The sequence below is a fragment of the Barbatula barbatula genome, assembly GCF_947034865.1.
Source record: "Barbatula barbatula genome assembly, chromosome: 7".
Taxonomy (NCBI): domain Eukaryota; kingdom Metazoa; phylum Chordata; class Actinopteri; order Cypriniformes; family Nemacheilidae; genus Barbatula; species Barbatula barbatula.
In genome coordinates, this window is record NC_136770.1 from 441,652 (window position 1) to 460,492 (window position 18,841).

The 18,841-nt window shown below is 41.5% G+C and overlaps 2 protein-coding genes across 9 annotated transcripts; both read left to right on the forward strand.

Moving 5' to 3' along the window:
* The first annotated feature begins 46 nt into the window (after positions 1–46).
* Positions 47–11,372, forward strand: marchf7 (membrane-associated ring finger (C3HC4) 7). Of its 8 annotated transcripts, XM_079461126.1 has the most exons (14): positions 119–167; positions 2,616–2,732; positions 3,687–3,883; positions 6,251–6,394; positions 6,575–6,737; positions 7,022–7,201; positions 7,326–8,406; positions 8,481–8,650; positions 8,861–8,964; positions 9,151–9,252; positions 9,401–9,449; positions 10,044–10,247; positions 10,356–10,480; positions 10,645–10,803. In XM_079461126.1, exons 2-12 carry the CDS (start codon positions 2,693–2,695, stop codon positions 10,142–10,144), a joined length of 2,331 nt encoding a protein of 776 aa, XP_079317252.1. In that variant the 5' UTR covers positions 119–167; positions 2,616–2,692; the 3' UTR covers positions 10,145–10,247; positions 10,356–10,480; positions 10,645–10,803. The 8 variants fall into 8 exon arrangements, with proteins under 8 accessions (XP_079317254.1, XP_079317251.1, XP_079317257.1 ...); XM_079461131.1 differs by lacking the exon at positions 2,616–2,732 and having other exon boundaries at positions 102–167; XM_079461125.1 differs by having other exon boundaries at positions 101–167; positions 10,044–11,369.
* A 458-nt stretch (positions 11,373–11,830) lies between these two features.
* On the forward strand, positions 11,831–18,580 carry fam171b (family with sequence similarity 171 member B). The gene is made up of 8 exons (XM_079461141.1): positions 11,831–12,108; positions 13,112–13,345; positions 13,604–13,696; positions 14,210–14,362; positions 14,585–14,755; positions 14,903–15,016; positions 15,162–15,285; positions 16,408–18,580. The coding sequence occupies exons 1-8, from the start codon at positions 11,955–11,957 to the stop codon at positions 17,615–17,617; spliced, it is 2,253 nt and encodes a 750-aa protein (XP_079317267.1). The 5' UTR covers positions 11,831–11,954; the 3' UTR covers positions 17,618–18,580.
* The last annotated feature ends 261 nt before the right edge of the window (positions 18,581–18,841 follow it).

The window sequence follows — 18,841 nt, forward strand, 5'->3', positions numbered from 1 at the left end:
GATATTTCGAAACGCGAACATTAACTGGCTTGACCGCCTGTCAATCACCTTCACCCAGAAGCGATACGCGTTTCCGGTCGGTGTTCGGTTTAAATGACGTGACGCTTCCTATATCAACAACACACGGACGCCATTATCATCAGAAGCGGAGCGACGGAAGATCAGAGGTGAGTTCACACACGGAAGACTCTCAAACACGACGAGACTTTAACGCGCAGTGTCGCTTAAAACCATTAGATCAACTTTTACGACTCGATTGCTCAGTCAAATCGATGAATGCTTGTTTTATTTGCGCAACAATAACAAGGCCTGAACACCTGGCGCTGCTTTATTAATGTGAGTTGCGATTAACCGCGTCTTTATTATTCGAGTTAAAGTTAATACACGTTAATCGAGTTCAGGGTTAATCGAGTTCAGTCAAAATCAACAGTGTGGTGTAGTGTGTAGAAGAGCACATTAAATGTATAAATCACGGTTAGCAAATGTTTTTGCACTAGTTGTATAATAAGCAAATAAATTCGCAGAGTTTAATGTGCTTGTTTTGTCTTGTCTCCTCTTACAAACACACCCTAATGTTTCTTGAGCTCTTGTGTTTGTATTTTATGTTTGTCAGACGTGTGTAAACTTGAGTAAGACTGGCATTCACTAAACATGACCTGCAACCAACTGATGAAGTTAAAAAGGCGATTCAGCCTGGATCAAAGTCTGTCTTCAGTGGAATGCAAAGGAAGATAGTTTGAGAAATGTGTCCGTGGTTTAGTGTTCATGCAATGACAGTCAATGGAGTTCGGTGTTTGATTATCAGCGTTCTTCAAAATAGCTCAAAAGATAGAGATCTTACAGGTTTGAAATGACATGAGGAGGAAAAAATCTTATTCGGGTGGTTTTTAATTCTGGGAAAAGTCTGGTTTATTAGAGTGTAATCCAAATAGCCAATATCAGCCTCCGGATATTCTTCATGTAAATGTGAGTTTATTTAATCTTGTACTGTTTCTTCACATCACATGACCGTCATGACTTGATGTTGTTAAGTTTAGCTGTGTTCTGGCTTTGCAGATGCGTTTTGGAAAGTTCAGTGTACAGCAGCGGGTCTTTATTACAGGATGCTGCTATTTTGATATTTAGAGAGCGAGAGAGAGAGAGATATTTATAGATGACTGCAGCATGTATGGGGGCTTACAGAGGGGAAAGAGTCCATTGGTGAATAGACCATAGTGTCTTTTCTCACGGTGACATTTTAATACGTTTACATGCGTTTTACAAGAATATTCTCTGATGTTATGATTATAATGTCATGTGATCAGATTTTGGTGATATTCCATGGATGTAAGGGTCAGGTAGCAAGTGTTTTCTCATAAAATGTAGGATAAAGTTAAGGCTTGGTGTAGGGCTTTATTATCTCAATAATTTACATTTTAATGAATGTAGTCATTTACACACCGTTATTATTGCGTAATGTTTAACGCTTTCCTGTATCTCGGTGGTAAGAGCATTGTGTGAACAACGCAAGGTTGTGTGATCCCAGGGGATTGCTGATACCTGTGTTTAAATGTATAGGAAAATACAATGTTAATCGCTTTGGATAAAAGCATCTGCCAAATGCCTAAAAGTAACGCACAACAATACTGAGGTGCATGGAGTAGATGCCACTATTTATAAGGATCAATAGCATCAAACTACTCTTTACACTTAATCCAAAGAAAATGCAGCTATTGTAGTAGGGAAGGTTCAACATGGGTCTTGTGTGTTTATTTACTCTCTGAATGAGTTCAAAACAACACTTGTGCTTCCTGCGCATGTTCCTGCGCTTCCACAAACATTAATAAAAATAAAGACTGTTGGTCGTAGCTCACACAATGTTCAGCATATGCACACGAGTCCTCGCACCAGTTTCTCTCTCTCAGCTTTCTGCTTCTTAGCTGGTTTTCTCGGGGGTCCTGAAGCCCCTCACTGCAGACAGGAGTGTGTTATTTGCACTTGACCCTCACCGCTCCTCTTTCAACTCTCTCTCCTGCTGCAGACTTCGCTATAAACTGCGCCCCAACATTGCTAAGAAATGCTGCTATTTCCACTTCGTGTAACAGAACCTGCTGCTATTTAAACTCTGTGTAAATATGTGCCGGCAATAATTAATTATGGAACCTGTATTTTTATTATTTTTCTTTTTTAAATACTGTTTAAAAAAACTTTAATACTAGTTATTAAAATGTTATAGTTTTAAAATGTTTTTCAAATCTTTTATGCATAAACGCAGGGAATTCTGTGGGGCTGTATTATTATTATTATTATTGAACTATGTGATTAGTTAATGCAGTGATATTTCTGTATACTTTACATGACGTATTGGTTGGGATATTTTGTTAATGGCGTAGTTATTAAGATTAAGAATGTAGGCTGTAATTCTGGTGGATGAAGGGCCCCTCGATAGGTAAAGCCCAGGGGCCCCTTTACACTCCTAATGCGGTCCTTACTTTCTTAAAGTTCCCCTGAAAGGAAGTTTTCCTCATTTATTCACCTTCATGTCATGTCAAAACTGTATGAGGTATCTTGAGATATTTAGAAGAATGTTGATTAGTCATGTTGATGTGATGACATTTTTCTACCGGTTAATCAAGGTGTAACGCAGTAGGGGTGAGGGGATTGCTGTGAGGTGGTCGAAGATGCAGCATGACACATTTGACTTTGTTTCAAAATGGCGACAATTCGGGAACGGCTTGATGGTTGCGCTGGTGGTGGGTTCAATATATTTCTTAATAAAAACACACAAAACTACTAAAATGTATAAGACATTTACTTGTATCAAACACAGACCATACAAAACGAAAAATCACAGCACACATAAAGCAACACAATGAATCAGAAACGAAAATAAAAACATTTCCGTTAGATAAGTTTATATAACAAAACGAGTAATCGCTGCACACATTGTGCAACAAATAAATAAATATGAAACTAATAAGAAGGGGTTACCAAAAATGTTTGTTGAATAAATAAGGAATACAAAGTGAAAAAGTTTAAATAAATGGCAAAGAAAATGAATTGGAACAAAAAGTTCCAAAACTTTACCGGCTCTTGACAACAGTGCTTGCTTATTCTAATTGACAGAAAAGCCTCCGATCATCGTCCGGTCAGTCAGTACTTCACTCTCCTCACATGATGGACAACATCTGACTCCTGCTGCTGACCTTTGCTACGACACTTGTTACGCTTGCGCTGAATGCAGCAGCCGCACGACTGTAGTTTGGTCTTTAACTAAGTGATTTATTACTATAAAAATGATGGTGGGGTCGCGAGATGGACGAGTGATGTAATCGGTAGGCGGGTGGATACCATGTATCTCCGCTGACACCGACTATCACATCAAGCCTAGTGTTGATAATCAAGCCATTGACTTCACACAAAACCAATGAGACATTTTTCAAAATATCATCTTTTATGTTCCACTGAAGAAAGAGTCACAAACCGGTTTACAACCACATGAGGAGAATAAATGGATAGATTGAATCTTCAATAGATTGAATCTAATCTAAGTGAAAACAGCGTTTCATCTTCTCATGGTCATGCTGAAAGCACTCCATTTCTTTCTCTTAAAGTTCACGTTTGTGTTCTGATGTCATGAGTACTTTTAATGTTTGAAAAGGTTAACAGTTTTTGACTTATGTTTTCTCCTTCGGTTTGTCTTTCAGGGTGCAGTTCAGAGATGGATTCCAAGTCTCGCCGTTTTCCGTTCAGTGTGTCCAGCTCATCCTCGCTGTCGTCTCCCTCGTCTCTGTCCAGCTCATCTTCAGCTCTGGGTGCCAGTAGACTGTACGGCAGGAGCAGTGTGTTGGGTAGAGATCGCTTCAGCAGAGACACTTCTGTTAAACTCGACTCCGACTATCAGGTATAATACACTTGTGTCACTTCACATACACGTTTACAGCTTTTATATCTCAATCTGTTCTTTCAGTATAAAATAACTGCTGTCGTTCAAACCTTTGAATACTTTTTGTACCTATTTGTTTTTACCCTAAAGTTTTGTTGTTGGAACCTTAAATGACCACCAGAAAATCAGCTTATCACATTTTTGCGCCAGTAGTTACTGAAATTCAAAACTGACAATTTTGACCATATTGTAAATATTTTGATCACATGTAATTGTTGCTTCTATTACTGCTCTTCTTGTTGTAGAAATACATTTTCTACAGAAATACAGAAATACAGTTCTTTGCAGTTGTTGCTGATGGGCGTCACACGATCCCAGCGTCTGTTGAATCTTAGTTGTCATAATGTACAACAATAAAAACATTTTAAAACAAACTTATTCAAGAAGACTTTTACCTCATAGACTGCATCTCATCAACCCTGACCGAATGTTATCAGATTTAAAATCAAATCTTTATGGTCATAATCACAGTGAGCGTGTTCTAGTGTTAAGCACACTATAGGCCACTGGTACAATTACTAACGCTAGCTGAATGTGAATCGAAAGCTAACGTTACCCAGCTTTACAGGAATAGTGTTCATCCTCAATGTAGTGATTCTTGATCTCCAGGAGATGCAGTGCTTTCAGTTTAAGGATCTATTGCAGTGGTTCTCAAACTGTGTTACGCGTATAACCACTGGACCCCTAGTGGTACGTGACATGACTGGAAGTTAAAAACTTCATTTTGTGCCTTAAATACAATTTCAAATGTTATACATGATCGATAAATAGGGAATACATCTTATATAGACTATGTGCGATTTGAATATAGTTGTATGAATTATTGTTTATGTATCATTGGTGGATGATGGGTGTGACCGGCAGATCAAACTGAGGAAGCAGACGTGCGCTTGTGAATCTTCCCTTTAAGCTTCTTGTGTATTGCTACGCTTGAACTGCTGATTAAAGCTGTTGTTAATGTTGTAAAGCAATTCAACCCGTGTCTGCATCTACTCGAGGAAAATCAATGAAGAGCTCGTTGCGTTTTAGTTCTGACATGCAGCTTGGACAAGAGCCGCTGCAGTAAAGTGAGTCCCGTAGAAAAGGAGACGGACTAAAACCCATCCTAACACACCTGTTCCATTTATAATCTGATCTCGAGCAATCTGTACAGCTGTTCTCTGCATGTTTATGCATATATTTATATGCTTCTCTTCTGCGTTAAATATTCTTTACACATCGTCTGTCTTTATAGGGGATTTATTAGCTTTGTGGGGACTTGCAGAAAGACTACAGATCTATTAGTCATTTACAGAGCCATCTACAAAAAAGTTTGAAAGCTGCTTGTAAACGAAAATCGTGTTTGTTTAATAATAATGATGCATAAGGATTGTAGAATGAGGTGTATCTATCATTGAGGAACGTAAAGGTCACAGCTCTACTATTAATTTGAATGTTTATTCATGTGATGTCATTAGGTGCTATTTGAGACAACTCATTTTATTAAAGGTGGTACTTGATGTGAAAAGTTTGAGAACAAACTATTGGCTGGCTCTTTATTTTCTTTGCTTTATTCCAAATCACTTTCACATCCTGACTATATACTTCAGAACATCATATTGCTTTTGGCTGAAAGTACACGTCATTTTCCCCCACAAATGATTATCAGACAATTAACCTTCTTTAGTGCATCGGGAGCGCTTTGCTGATGTCAGACATACCAAAAAGGGCCGGCTTTGTGAAGGGTTATAAAACAAAAATGATCCAAATGCTGTCATTCAGTTTGTGTAATAAGGTTTTGTTATTGTTGTTCCAGTAAGTTTGTGAATGTTCTAGAAAGTCTGCTGGCTCTGTGGGAAGGTCTTCGTGTTACACTGGTTTGGTTCGCTGGTCTTTTTATAGGTCATGTGAGATTCTTTGCCCTGGTGACGCTCTAGAGAAACTTGTTTGTCACTCTCAGGAGTGTTTTCAAGAGCTTGTGTAAAACGTCTTGTCTATTTCTGTACTTCAGTGGATGATGTATATGAAGTGGTTCATCACACTCGGCCCGTCCATAAATAGTGTGCCAAAGAGGATTTCTCACCTGACAACACGCCAAAGAACCAAGACAAGACCAACTGCAGTGGCTTTTGTGTTGATGTTGTAAGGACACTCGAAGTATAACTATAGTTTTAAAGATCCTTGAAAATGTAGGAACCGCTCCTTTTTATTTCTCCTTATACATTGTGTTTGTAAATCTCAACGTGAAACAAACCCGACCCTTCAGTTTTAACATGACTTGTCACCATGATGTGTGTGTTTGTCCTAATGTTCACGTGTGTGACGTGTTGATCTCCAATGTTTCAGAGCTCTCGTCTGATTGGCTCACCGAGAGGATACCGCTCATCTGAAAGCAGCTGGAAACTCTCCACACCTCTCTCCTCGACCTCCTCTGTGACTTCCTGTGATCGATCATGGAAAGAATCCTCCAGTGGGGACAGAGTTAGACTTGTAAATAGTTGACTTTCATCTTCATTCAATAAAGAAAGAAGTTTCCATCATCTAATGAAATCAGTTGAAATATGTGCTGTCTGCTGTGGCGGCTGTTGTGTTCTGATCTCCAGTCAGATTGTTTTTGATTCTGTCACAGTGTAACGCAGGCTTTGTAAACAATTTTGTTTGTATATTCAGACTGACTCTGAACGGAGGATAGGAACCTACTGTGGACTTCTCGGCACGTCTCAAGACACCGAATCTAAGAGAGCCAAACTGTCCTACACCAACAGATCATCATATCAGCTGAGCAGCAGATCCCCATCATCATCTACACCTGCCAGCTCATACTCTACTATAGGTAAGTGCTCCTGTGATGATCATTCATAACGAGCTGCTGTTTCATGTGGTTATACGCACGATACAAAATTGAATCCTAATTGGCCACAAAAGTAGTTTGGAACTCGTAATGAACCGTTTTTAGTTTGGGTGCTGATTGGCTAAAACCATTTCATAAATGGCTAGCTGGTCATGTGGAGTACTTGGTTTGATATTCCGTTAAATATGAAAGATGTTGTGTGCATAATTCATCTGATTTGTCTCGGAAATGTATGTGACGGATTACTGCATTGTTTTTGCTTTTAGATTCATCATGGAAGTCACGCATTAGTCCTTTACCTCGATCGCCCTCTTCGTCATCATCATCCTCCACCTCATCTTCGTCCAGTCCATCAGAGAGTCTGTGGTCCCGCAGGGATCTGGAGAAAAGAGTGGATTCTGGATTGAGCTCCAGTTATCGTTCCAGTGGGCTGACTTCATCACTGTGTATGATCACCTTCTTCTGTACATCTCATAAATACAGGAGCACAGCTTTGCTTGAACTGTGTTCAGAATCAGAATCCAGTATTCCAGAGCACTGTGTGCTTACACATGTCCGTTTGTGTTTCAGATCGCTCAGACCGAGTTGCTTCCACCTATGCACAAGGTGCTCGACCCAAAGAGAGCCAGTACTCCTCCTACAGGGACAGCGCATCTAATCGCCGTATTTCAGACAAGTACCTCTCCTCCCCTCTGGAGCGCAGCTCTCACTCTCTGACCTCCGACTATCAGCCGAGTCTCTACACCAGAGATCCAAAACGCACCAGCTTGACCTCCAGCTCTGTCTCTGAACCCTCCCACATCTCGTCCTGGAGCTCCACCTCTTACACGCCCCTTACCAGACGAAGCTCCAGCCCGCCTCCCTCTAGCCCCGCCCCAGCTCCCGCTCTGCTCTCCACTCAGAGTAGCGGTGACTCCGATGGCAGGCGGACAACCAGACGTCTACTGTCCCGGCTCTTCTCTCGCCGCTCGAGTCAGGAGTCAAACTCCAGCTCTGTCTCTGATTCGAGGTCGTACGACTCCGGCCCAGATGAAGCCCAGCCTTGTGAAGCCCCTCCTCCTGTCAGTCGAGAGAATTCTGAAGCAGAGCTTGGGTGCTCTGACCCGGTTCAGGGGTTTTCGTTTCTGCGCAGACGCGGTCCGTCCCTCGCTCCCGTTCAGGAGAGTGCTGCGGTGGAACATGAGCAGGAATCTCTCAGGGCTTCAGGGGGTTTGGCTTGGCTCAACTGGAACCGTTGCACCCCTCTGTTCTCTCGCCGCAGAAGAGAAGGCCGTGACGAAAGCGCCCGAATGGAGCCTCGCCGCTCACCCCAGTTCTCTGTTAGAGCTGGGGATGGCCGCAAATCTACTGACCGGGGCGCGGGACATGAGGACGATGAAGAATCATCATCATCATCATCATCAGAGGGCGCCACGGCGGCACTCTCTGCCGGAGCCTCTGGTCATTCTGCATCACTGCTGCAGGACTCTGCCCGTCTGGCTGGGCGGAGCCACGGCTTTGGCAGGGGGATGTCCAGCCCACTCTTCCGGATGCCTGAGAATGTAATCATTGGTGTGGGAGCAGAGGGGAGGAGTCACGGTAATAATGAGCAGGTGAAAGAGAAGCCCGCCCCATCCAGAGACCCGGAGAGACTGCGGAAGATTCAAGAGAGGTGAGTGTGTTTTGGGAGGAGACGTTAAACATTGCATTTACCGAGTTTAACCACACCCTCTTTCTGCTGTGTAGCCTGCTATTGGAGGATTCAGATGAGGAGGAGGGAGATCTGTGCAGGATCTGTCAGATGGGGGAGCAGTCGAGTTCAAACCCTCTGATTGAACCCTGTAAATGCACCGGCAGTCTGCAGTTTGTGCATCAGGACTGTATTAAGAAATGGCTGCGCTCCAAAATCAGCTCGGGTACGTTCATCAAAAATGAAACGTTTCTATATCCAAGTTTTCTTTGTTTTAATCTAATGCCTATTGCCCACATTTTCAGCTGTATTTTGGTCGTTTGGTGATATTTCAGATGGTGTTATCACATTGCTTTCGTAAAGCTCAATATAATTAAATCTAGCAGTAATGAAACGCATCTTGTCTATATACACACATTGTCTGTCTGTCACACAGGCTCAAACCTGGAGGCCATCGCTACCTGTGAACTGTGTAAGGAAAAACTGCATCTGAACATTGAGAACTTTGATATTAATGAGCTCTACAGATCTCACGAGAGGGTGAGTGGACCATAAACCAATAAAACACAAACCTGCATGTGTGTAATGTTTTTATTCGGAACGTTTCTAATAGAGAATCAGACTCTATAGTACTTTCACAGTCGGTTCCTTTTGTTTAAATGGTACAGTGATGGATGGAGTTATTTCGCTATATTGGGTTCATTTGTTTTTGTGTCGTTTCTTCAGTCGGAGTATGAGTTCATCAGTTGTGGTCTTTATCTGGTGGTTCTTCTTCATCTGTGTGAACAGAGGTTCTCTGATGTCCTGGGAGCAGTGAATGATGCTGGGGTAAGCGCTTCTCTTTTCTTCACGTATTCTGTTGTGTTCGCTCACGTCCAAGTACAGGACAGGACATGGCTGATGTGCGTAATCTGTCACACGTGACGTTCTGAAAGTGTACGCTATAAACCTGAACGCTTTCCCCTCTCTCGCTCAGTTTTTCAACTTGGCGAGAACTCTGCACGAGCACATGGACGATCTTGAAAGTACGTCTTCAATCACTTCTGCATTTAATGTTGTACTGCATCTTTTGTATGTTTGTAAATCTTGTCATTTTGCGATATCATCTTGTTCTTGACATGTATAGGTAAGCACAGAAAATGATGATGTTTTGTTTGCATGGTATTTTCTACATACTGTAGGTGTATATTAATATAAGGTCTGATTTGGTATTGATATCATCGTGTTGACTAACTTTGCACTTTTGCACAAAACAAGTGTGCATGTTACATTATTGCTATCATTAGGGCTGCAACTGCGTCATTTTGGAAAGATCGTCTTAGCCCTTCGGATAAATCTACAAAAATAATGTGAGCAAATAATGGTTGCAATATTTTATACTGTTAAAAAACAACAAAAAATCAAAACGGCTAAGGGTTGAGAAGAACGAACATTCCTGAATCAGTCTTTCCTTGCTGATCCTATTATTATTATTATTATTATTATTATTATTAACATGACGTGTCCAATATATGTTTTTTAAATCAACAATTAAGATGCTTTTCTCTGTTGTATTGACATGCTCTGTTAAGTAAAACTGTTGAATTGTGGGTATTTATTCATGTTTCTCGTGCTCACAGGTTCCTTTACAGAATCTGATGAAGATGAGGCGGAGGACAGCAGACCATCCATTGACTTCTGTGACCTGGAGGATGATGACGATGAAGAGGAGGAGGTTTAATCAGGTGGTTGGGAGGAAAGGGGTGTGGCTTAGCAGTTTGTCTCCTCCCCTTCCGCTTCTGCCACTTGTGTCCTCCTGACTTTGCCAACATCTGATTGGCAGGGTAACTACTGTCTCGGCCTATCACAAGGCTTTCATAATATGCAGATAAATGTGTTAATGGGAGCCGTTTGGATCTCATTTTAATTTGATTTTCTTTTTTGTGTCCGAGGATGGTGAGCACTCTAAAGCTTTATTCGGTTGTAAAAAAAACTGTCCGGGTAACTGTCGACCACCACGAGTGCTTTACATGAAAACAGATGCAGAGGATTATGGGAGATTTGTGTTCTTACACTGGTGTGTTGGTGAAAAGCTCATCTGCTCATTTATAGGGCTGCGTGAATTTGAGATGTTTGGTTTCAATATAATGAAAGAAAATAGATATATAAAAAAAATAATTAAACCTTGGTTCTGTTTTTATGTGATTTAATGTGTTTGCGTTTGGTTTTTTTTGTCAGCAGAAGGGTGAGTGGATAACTTTTCTTTGAAGCCTTTCTCTTTACGGAGGACTTTTCCCACAGTCTGCTTTGTATGTTGAATGTACGTTGCTTTGAGAACATTGTGATGCGCTTCCATTGATTACAATAAAACCGAGGTCTTCAGATACCTCGTGAAAACCTACACGCTCTTTTACACTTCTTTACAGTTAATGTGCAGTGTTTCTGCTCATGAGTAAACACTGGGTCTCTGTTATTTAGTTTTTAATGTTATCAAACATACTGTGCCACCCTTACAGCTCGGCTCTTCTGAAAGTCGTCACATGATTGGTTTAGTCACACACATGTGCTTGAATCTGCTGTTTACTATTAACACCATTATAGAAATTCCCTTTATGTAGTGTAGTTTGTATGTTATTCCAGTAGGCTTTAATGGTGTTCTACTGATTCACATGCTCCACATAACATCCCTCTGATATTAGAGACCCACAGAACCTTCCCATTTGGTTGCTTTATTGACATTCCCTGAACGTTCCCAATAGAACCAAAAGAATAACTTCTAGGGAACGTTCTGTACAGGTTCCCTTTAGCTTATTAACTAATATATTAACGGGATACAATATTTTCTCAAGTATTTATTCTAACTGTATATCCTGCACTTGCTAACTGCACTTCTGGTGAGACCTAAACTACATTTCGTTACACTGTACTTGTATATGTGTCATGACAATAAAGTTGAATCTAATAGCATTAAAAATACTTGATGAACATCAATTGTAACACACAAACACAGATGGAAACGTAACACTAGTTAAATATCTAAATATAAATGAGCAATACTGCGATGTGTGGCATCAGTGAGTCTTTTCTATGGATTTATTGACAGTTTTACAGAGCTGGATCATGGATTCTGCCATCTGACATGAGCAGTTATTGTAAATGGTACATTTCTTGAAAGACATATGGAGACTAAACACACCTATAGATGCCAGCACCTACACTTTCCCTTAAAATCTATAGAATCTCCCTTCTAACCGTTAAAACCAGTGTAATTCCTCCAATGCTTTTCTCAGCCGAATGTTTGTGTGTGTCATAGCAGTATTTACACATCTGACGCGTGATTGTTGTGGAGAACAGTAATAGTCTTTAGCCAGCAGATGGCATCGCGTGCGCCGTGACGCAACGCGCGCGCTCCCCAGCGTGACTCTCCAGCAGCCGTTCATCTGTTCGCTCGTGAACCGCGACGTGACCATGATGACACACACGAGCACCTGAAGACGGACAATAACAACCGCGTTCTCGTCCTCCGTGGGCGCAGTGATGTCTGAGACGCCATGCCCGGTCTGCCGCTCCGCCTGCTGCTCGCGGCGCTGATCTTCTGCGGGGACGCGTGCGTGGGTCGAGTGGAGGGTGGGGTGCTCTCTCGCGGCCTCGCCTCGCTGTCGGAGGAGGAGGACAATGGGAGCGACGCGCCGGAGTCTGTGTCAGGTAACGCGCGCAGCATCATCTGCATCCCCAGCATCAGCACCAGCGCCATGACATCAGCTGTGTTCTCATCATAACAAAGAGCTTCTGTTGTTATCACTCAGGGCCTTGTGCGTTACTACATGGATCTATTATAAACAGCGCTATATTATTGTAGTTTTAGTTACAGACGAATGAATGAATGAATGATATGGCTGAGCAGCATTTTTTGTAATGATCACACAGATCTATGAGATACACACCGAGCAAAGAACAAACAGTGGCCGACACTTAATATGACCATCTTCTGATAGATTGAATGGTCATCAGGGTTAGGATGCTGATGTTATTTTGGCAGGATTTGCTCAAAGAAAAAAAAACGCACGTTTGAATTTTAAATGTGATACAGCCCCTGACGTCATGTGGTCATTGTTGTTAACAAATGAGCATCTTTAAACAAATGTTGTCGGTCTTTGTGATTTTTAGGCCTGGTTTCACAGAGTAAAATGAACTTGATTAGAAACACCTTTACATATATCAGTGTTTAGTCTGGAGATGCACACCAGTAATGTACGTTTATAAGGTATTTGTGTGAAAAGCAACAAGAATATTTTAGCTTAAACCAGGATTATGCCTTAGTTGAATTAAGCCTTGTCTGTGAAACCGGAGGCAATATGTTTGCTTTTAGTCCAGGATGTGCCGTTTCAGAAATCTAGCCATTATAAAGAACAAGGTGTGAGGTTTTTATTGCGTCATCATTTAAAGGGAGGTGTTTGTCTGATGGATTTTGCACTGATGGTCACATCAAAGCTTCTAGTATTTTACCCTCACCAACACATTTTAGCAGATATTATATTAAGTTACTATACTGTGTCAACTTATGCATGATAATATAAGTTTATGTTTACTCTATATATCTTCTTGGTCTCAAAGCTTTCTGTCACAGCTCATTCTTATGTATGACACGTATGTTTCAAGCACGTGTTTTTCTTGGATAAGACTTCTGTGACCTTCTCGTGGTCTCTAGGCTCGTCCCTGGCGCTGAAGGTTTGGGTGAAGGATTCGTCCAGTCAGAGGTTTCTGAAAGGAGCTCTGGTGTGTGTGTTTGTGAACGGATCTCAGATTCACTCCAGTCTAACTCTGGAGAATGGAGAGGTCACTCTTACTGTCCCGTATCACCTCGGCTTGACCCTCAACCTGGTGGCCAGCCGGGAGGGTTATGTGCTCAGCCAGCTGCCTTGGAAAACCACCAAGATGCCCAGTAAGCCTCACAAATGTTCCGTCCTCTTCATTCCTGAACGTGTTAGTTTGAAATGTCATTGCTTTTAAAGATTTCCATTCATAAAAAACAAAAAGAATGATGAGGAAGCTATAAATTAGATCCGTTTTGACGCGCTCTGACTTGCTGTGTAACACCCAGCTAGAGCCTTTAAAAAGCATGAAACACATGGAGAAATTCATGTTCTACTGGTTTACCAAGAGAAAAAAACATGCTAATTCAAGGTTTGTTTTTTTGTAGTTTTTTCAGTCGTTACGATGTCCCTGCGTCCTCAAACTCAAGGAAACATCTGGCTGTTCGAGGATACTGTGCTGATAACTCGAAAAACATCTGGTACAGTATTTTCCTGAGTGGTTGTCTAGCCGTCCATATGTGCTGTAATAGAAATCGTTTTCATCTTGTACTATGAGAATGACATAATTCACTCACCTTCATGTCATTGCCAACTAACTTTAATTTCATTACATATTTTAAACATATGTTTTATGTTAAAATTCATGTTCCTGTAGTTCAGTAGGTTTTGCATGATGCTATCGCAACAACAAAGTCCTGGGGTCAATTCTCAACGTACATTATATCTGAGAAAATAAAATCATATCCACCGTAAGTCTGTCAAGTGCACAACTGTAAATGAAATTCACTTATCTGACACAGACAAACACCATATGTTTTGTATTCATGCAAGAGATTTTACAAGAGATATTTTTCTTCCAATGATTTTGGTTTTTACATGCAATGGAAGAGAACATGGAAGAAGGAAAGTCATTGAGCTGCAGTCTAATGCATTCAGTGGAACTGCTCTGTGTGTGATTGAATTGTCAGTATATTTTTTTTCCCCGTTCACAGATCTGTCAATTCAACCAAGTGTTCAGTTTCCCAAAAGTCTTTTGAAACTTCCTGAGAACAGCAGCGTGTCCATGTTGACGGCGTATCTGACATCCGCAGCTCTGCCTGCAGAAAAAGACTCGCATTTCTTTACTCTCAGCCACAGCGTTACAGGTGAGAAACCAATCGATCCATTTACCCGTTCATCTTCTCATCTTCATTTGAATTCAGATGTTAATGAAATGTCATTGATCACATATTCTTGATTTGGTAACAGCAGTCAGACTTAAAATGTAATGTGATGTTACACTGTGGACATACTTTGGATGTCTAGATCACAAATGAACATTTCCGGTAGTTTGTAAAGGTCTGTTGCACTTCGGTTACTCGTTACAGGCTACAGAAATGTGAAGTTGAGTCCGTTGGTGATGATCAGCGCTCAGTTAGTGTCTAATGGAAATGAGGTTGACATCAAAGGCCCCGTTCAACTGACCGCACCGCTTCCCCATCACACTCATCTCCAATCCTCTGACACCGTTCCTGCATGGACCTTCGACATGACCACAGGTGACTCAACTCAACGTTCATCTCAAGACTTGTGTTTATAACATATCAAACTCATCTCACAGGAAATGTGTTTGTAGAAGGAAACATTGGTTCATTCATGTGCGTTTGAGCTTCATGATGTGCTCTTGAATGTTCAATGTACCACAGGAACGTGGGTGAGGAAAGGTCTGGGAACTGTTCGGATGCAGAAAAACGGCCTTGTGTGGACGTATGTAGCACCTCGTGTTGGGATCTGGATAGCAGCACCATCACCATCCTCAGGTATGAATCAGTTTGTGTGGATGAAACTACAGAAACAATATGTTCTTGAGATATTCACTGTAAACGTCATTCATCACCACTGATGTCGTCTTCTGTCCATCTGCAGCTCTTTAACCTGATCTGTGTTTGTCTAAATGTTGTGTAGGTTTTATGGGGTTTGCGGGCTCAATGGATTTCATTTCTTACCACACATACCTGCTGGTTGGTATCTTGGGAGGAACTCTTGTCGTAGTCATTGCGTTTTTATCCGTGATTGTATTTCACTGCAGGTAAGAGTTCATTTCAACACACAAACAAAAAAGTGTTAGTTCACCCAAAAACATCAATTCTGTCATCATTTATTCTCCCTAATGTGCTTGTGAGGCTGTATGTGAGTCTTCAGTGGAACACGAAAGAAGATATTTTGAGAAACGTCTCAGTGGTTTAGTGTTCATACAATGGAAGATAATAGGGTTGTGCAGGGCTCCAGACTGCGCCTAAAACGGTCACATTTGCAACCAAAAATTTGCGAGTGATGTTGTGGAGATCGCCACTGGCGACCATCCAAATGTAAGCATTTTAAAATTGGATGCACCTGGACTTTTTCCTGCGTGTTCAGTGCCAGCGATCTGTGTCTTTAAATAACACTGCATGCACTCAATGGACTGACGTTGCAGCATTACGCCATAGTGAAGGCGCCGAAGAGTTGCATTCATTTCCTTGTAGAAGCTGTATTAGCTGTATTTCTCTGCTGTTTATGTGAATATTGTTTCTGTTGCATCCGAGTACTTTTCATTTCTTGATATGTTTCCTTAAATGAACATCACTGTAATTTTTTTACGTTGTGCATTTGGCTTGTTGAATCAGCGTATCGTCGCTTTCTTTGGCCAAGGCACGCCCAAGAGGCCATGTGACTGACAGGTAAAGCAACCAGTCACGTTTCATTTGCTGTTAGGTGCGCCTCCTTTTAATTGTTTTCATCTAGCGTGTTGCTTATGCTTTTGGTGCTCCGAGCGCCTGAAGTTGATTCTGATTGAGAAAATTCAGCTGGCTATTTTGTGCTGAAAAGTTAGTTGACATCACAAAATGATAAAAAGCTTAGGCTACGTTTGTTTGAATAAATGTAATATTTAAAACGTTTAATGTTAATAATTGTAATTTTGATCTAATTTAGAACTTTTATATGTTTTCTGTAAAGCTGCTTAAAGGCATGGTTGGCCTACACGAGAGTATGTGATTTAAAAACTGATTTTTCTGTCTGGACCCCTGTTCAGTGTTCAAATGTCTTCTTTTGTGTTCTAACCAAGAAAGAAACTCATACAGGTTTGACATGACACGAGGATGGAATTACATGATCAAAGAATAAAAAGTTAAGGTTAAATAAAGATCAATCCTTTCCCATCATTTGACAGAGATTTGAACCGTGAGGCCAGGAGAAGGCGATGGAATTCCACCAGACTCACGGTACTGAAGAAAGACCAGACCACCTCCACCAGCACGGATGAGACTCAAGAACTCTTCTTTCGCAATGGAGATCGGTCTTATTCATTGGCTACGAGAGGCATTGGGCAAGATTCATCAGACTCCCCACGACACCAGGCCAGTTACAACATTTATGTGGAAACTGTGGGTCGGCCGGTGGGCAATCTGTATGAAAACATTGGATGTATGGGATTGGAAAACTTCAGAACAGCAGCGTCTAACCTCTACATTAACAGCGACGAAGTGGCAAAGCTTCGAGAAAAATCAGAACAGAGTGGTGGGGAGAATGTCGTGTTTAGTGACAAGCTGTTCCATATCTACAATCAGCCCGTAGCTATCGTGCAGGCCACGGAGCTCTTTAATTCCCAAACAGACCCATCCGGAAGCAGATCGGCAACTTTCCCGAGAAATGGCATGGAGCATGGAGCTCAAACAGACAGAAACTTAAAAGACGGGTTCACCCTGAAGATGTCCAAAGTCCAGCAGCAAGACAGTGTTGAACCGCAGGCCCTGGAAGGAGCTCAGGCCACCGCCGCTAACCCGGGCCTGTGGGGACGCTACAGTCACCTCCTGGAGTCTGTGTCTGTGCCGGGAACCTTGAATGAAGCAGCTGGAATGGGGCCTTTCCGAGGAGAACTCCAGGGAATATCGGAGCAGACCTTGCTGGAGCTATCCAAGGGTAAGCCCTCCATTCACCCGCCCCGCGCCTGGTTTGTGTCTCTGGATGGTAAACCGGCAGCTCAAGTCCGTCACTCCGTAATCGAGCTTCAGGGACGTCATCGGCCTGGCAGCAGCAACGACACAAGCCTGGACTCCGGAGTGGACATGAACGAGCTCCAGCAGCCGCTGAGGAAAAGCCATGATCCGTCGAGCGCCAGCATGCCTAAGATCAGCGCCAGTCAGGAGCAGGACTTGAGCAGCAGTGAAGTCGGGAGTCCAGAGGACACGTCCCTGAGGTACACCCTGGAGAGCAGCAGCGCCACCATTCCCAACATCCCTGAAGACGGGGACGTGGGCGACACCTCCAGCGAGTCCAAATCTACACCACCACCACGGAGGCTGCGGAAGGTTCGAGATAAGAAGCTAGAGAAGACGACGTCTCGACACATGAGGGATGAGAGACCTCAGACGAAACACTAGCTGAATAATATGTGTATGTGTAGCTTTACGGTGTCTGATAAAAATAATCAAAATTGCCTTATTATAGAAACATCAGGAAGAGATCCAACACGAACGTCTGTCTTATCTTGCACTGATTCTACACTGGCACGAAATTTTACAGCCACAGTGTTTTTACAAACTTCTTTCAACATATTTGTTTATCTTCAAAGGTCAAGGTATGTTATGTGTATATATATCTACATCTTTCTAAACAGTTGTTGTCCTGTGAGCACAATGCGATTCATTTTCATTCTAAAATTGAATTGATACAAATCAGTTTATTCATTAAATACACACGAAACTGCCACAGAGTGTCATGAACACAAGACAGCGATGGGCTGAGAAACTGAGCACTGTAAACATAAAGTGAAGCACTCGAGCCATATGTGTGAGTTTTTTAAGAGAGCGACTGAGGTGTCATATTTACACCCTGTGCTTCTTTAATGTATTATTGCTAGTCTCGTGCATGCGTTCATCATTTAATGTGTTCATGTATAGGAATGTGGAAGACATCTCAGGTTATGCCTCTCATCACAGGTCATGACTCGGGCACGTTTGAATGACTCTTGTACTAATTTGTGTTTTGTGTCTAGAATATTTATTCTCACAAACAAATCAGCTTATGTACAGTTTGATCTTTACAATTTTTGACAGTTTGTCTATTTATTCATGAGAAACAAGTTTGTTGTTGTCAGGCAGCAAATTAAAATAACGTTCAACATTTTAACCGAAGTTTGACTGAGAAAGAGTGAAGATTGTTCTTCATTTCAGTTATTTTGCATCTTAGCGTCTCTTATTTACGAAACTGTAACATATTGATTTATATTCAGCTATTTCATATATTCAATTGTAATATACTAGTTTGTAAGGATTATGATTTTGTGGATGCTTTATGACACAGCTTGTTATCTGCCTTTTTGTGCACATTTAATAAAGATTATAAACTGACAAAATTCTGGAGTTTTATTTAGTGAAAAACACACTGTGTAGTGACTGATCACAATCCATGTTTTTTGAGAATATAAATTAACATTTGAATATTACAAAATGCTCACAGACTTTCTCTTGTATAAATATAAATGTCAATAAGGTTGTGCTGAAGATTTCTCAAGTATCTTTGGCCTTTCCATGTATTGGAGGTTTAACTCTGGAATTACAGATGTCCTAAAACCGGCTTTATATCATGTACAGTCTTTAAACTGA